This window comes from Panicum virgatum, chromosome 8K (assembly GCF_016808335.1).
Source record: "Panicum virgatum strain AP13 chromosome 8K, P.virgatum_v5, whole genome shotgun sequence".
In the NCBI taxonomy this organism is placed as follows: domain Eukaryota; kingdom Viridiplantae; phylum Streptophyta; class Magnoliopsida; order Poales; family Poaceae; genus Panicum; species Panicum virgatum.
Window position 1 is genome coordinate 54,792,971 of NC_053143.1, and position 1,777 is coordinate 54,794,747.

The 1,777-nt window shown below is 55.1% G+C and overlaps 1 protein-coding gene across 1 annotated transcript; it reads left to right on the top strand.

Annotated features, from left to right (window-relative positions):
• The first annotated feature begins 359 nt into the window (after nt 1-359).
• Nucleotides 360-1,457, top strand: LOC120645261 (momilactone A synthase-like). Its single transcript, XM_039922071.1, has 2 exons — nt 360-499; nt 596-1,457. Exons 1-2 carry the CDS (start codon nt 459-461, stop codon nt 1,380-1,382), a joined length of 828 nt encoding a protein of 275 aa, XP_039778005.1. The 5' UTR covers nt 360-458; the 3' UTR covers nt 1,383-1,457.
• Nucleotides 1,458-1,777: the final 320 nt, after the last annotated feature.

Consider the following 1,777-nt stretch of genomic DNA (forward strand, 5'->3'; position numbering starts at 1 on the left):
TGAGAAAGAGGGGGCAATTTTCACACTGTTCATTTGCCAACGCATGGGTCACAGTACTTAAGGACAAAGACGTTGACTGCAGTGCAGTTGGTGCCTCATGTACCTACACAACTCGTCAGTCGTCGTGCAATTGTCTGCTTCTCCTGTCCATTTTCCAAACATGTTTTTTTTTTTGACATCCTGCTGCATAACTGATGGTGCCAGTCGCTGACCGATTGGCGGCTATGGTCTGCATCTTTTCCTCACACTTGCATCATGTCCCAATCCACACACAGTTCTTCAACAACTTATCGATCAAGTGTACAAATAAAAGAAAAACACGCGATGCTCCAATTCCACACTTGCGAATGACACGAAGACAATCTCGAGTATCTATAAATAAGACCATACAAACCTTGAGAAAAGCATCCACTTCTCTGACAGAACAACAAAAGAATCCAAGCGGTTGGTGGTCAGCCATGGCAAGCAGCTCCCAAGAAGTTCCTGCCACTTCAAAGAAGTAGGCGAACCAGCAATAAAGTTGTCTCTTTTTGCCCTTTTGATCGAACCGTGTGCTCCTCGTGCTGATGATTTGTCGTACTGCGCGTCGTTACAGGCTTCAGGGTAAGGTGGCGGTGATCACCGGCGGCGCGAGCGGCATCGGCGCGTGCACGACGCGGCTGTTCGTGAAGCACGGCGCCCGCGTCGTGGTCGCCGACATCCAGGACGAGCTCGGCGGGAGCCTCTGCGCCGAGCTCGGCCCGGAGAACTCCAGCTACGTGCACTGCGACGTGACCGACGAGGCCGACGTCGCCGCCGCCGTGGACCACGCCGTGGCCAAGTTCGGGGGTCTGGACGTCATGTTCAACAACGCCGGCGTCGGCGGCGCGCCGTGCTATAGCATCCGCGACGCCGCCAAGGAGGACCTGGAGCGCATGCTGGCCGTGAACGTGGTGGGCCCGTTCCTGGGCACGAAGCACGCGGCGCGGGTGATGGTGCCCGCCCGCCGCCGGGGCAGCATCATCTCCACGTCGAGCATGGCGTCGGCGGTGGCCGGCCCGGGGCCGCACGCGTACGCGGCGTCGAAGCACGCCGTGGTGGGGCTCATGCGGAACGCGGCGGCGGAGCTGGGCCGGCATGGGATCCGCGTCAACTGCGTCGCCCCCGCGGCGGTTGCCACGCCGATGTCGACGGGGATGGGCGGCGTGGACAAGCAGGCGACGGTCGAGGCGGTCATGGAGGCCGCGGCGAACCTCAAGGGCGTGGGGCTCAAGGTGGACGACATCGCCGCCGCGGCGCTTTTCCTCGCAAGCGACGACGCCCGGTACGTGAGCGGGCAGAACCTGCTCATCGACGGCGGCTTCTCCGTCGTCAACCCATCATTTGGTTTCTTCAAGGACTGAGATAGTGAGATGTGATACTTGCAAGCACATTTCTTGAATAAAATTGGATCAATGGTACCGGCATATTTAGCATTATTAGAGCATCTCCAATAGTTCTTTATCTCTCTTCTCCATCTTTATTTTTTAGGGAAAAAAACACTCTACAATAGTTCCCCGTACTAGTTCCCTATCTCTTAATGATTGGCAAATTGGTCTTCTTTATGCGCAAAAATGCGGGTTCATGGCTCCGGATCGCTCCCCCCACGGCGTTTCCTGCGGAATTATCCTTGTGTGGGCTACAACTTCTCATTTTTAGAGTAAAAATGTAGAACTGAGATGGACTCTTTTTTTTGCCTCTCCATACCTATTTGGGGAGTTAGCAAACAATAAATTTGAGAAGAAAAAATTGAAAACTA

Bases quoted from the DNA above. Each gene is read 5' to 3' on its own strand.
- LOC120645261 (XM_039922071.1), top strand. From the start codon at position 459: ATGGCAAGCAGCTCCCAAGAAGTTCCTGCCACTTCAAAGAA. The intron at 500-595 runs GTAGGCGAACCA...GCGTCGTTACAG, and splicing joins GTTCCTGCCACTTCAAAGAA to GCTTCAGGGTAAGGTGGCGG.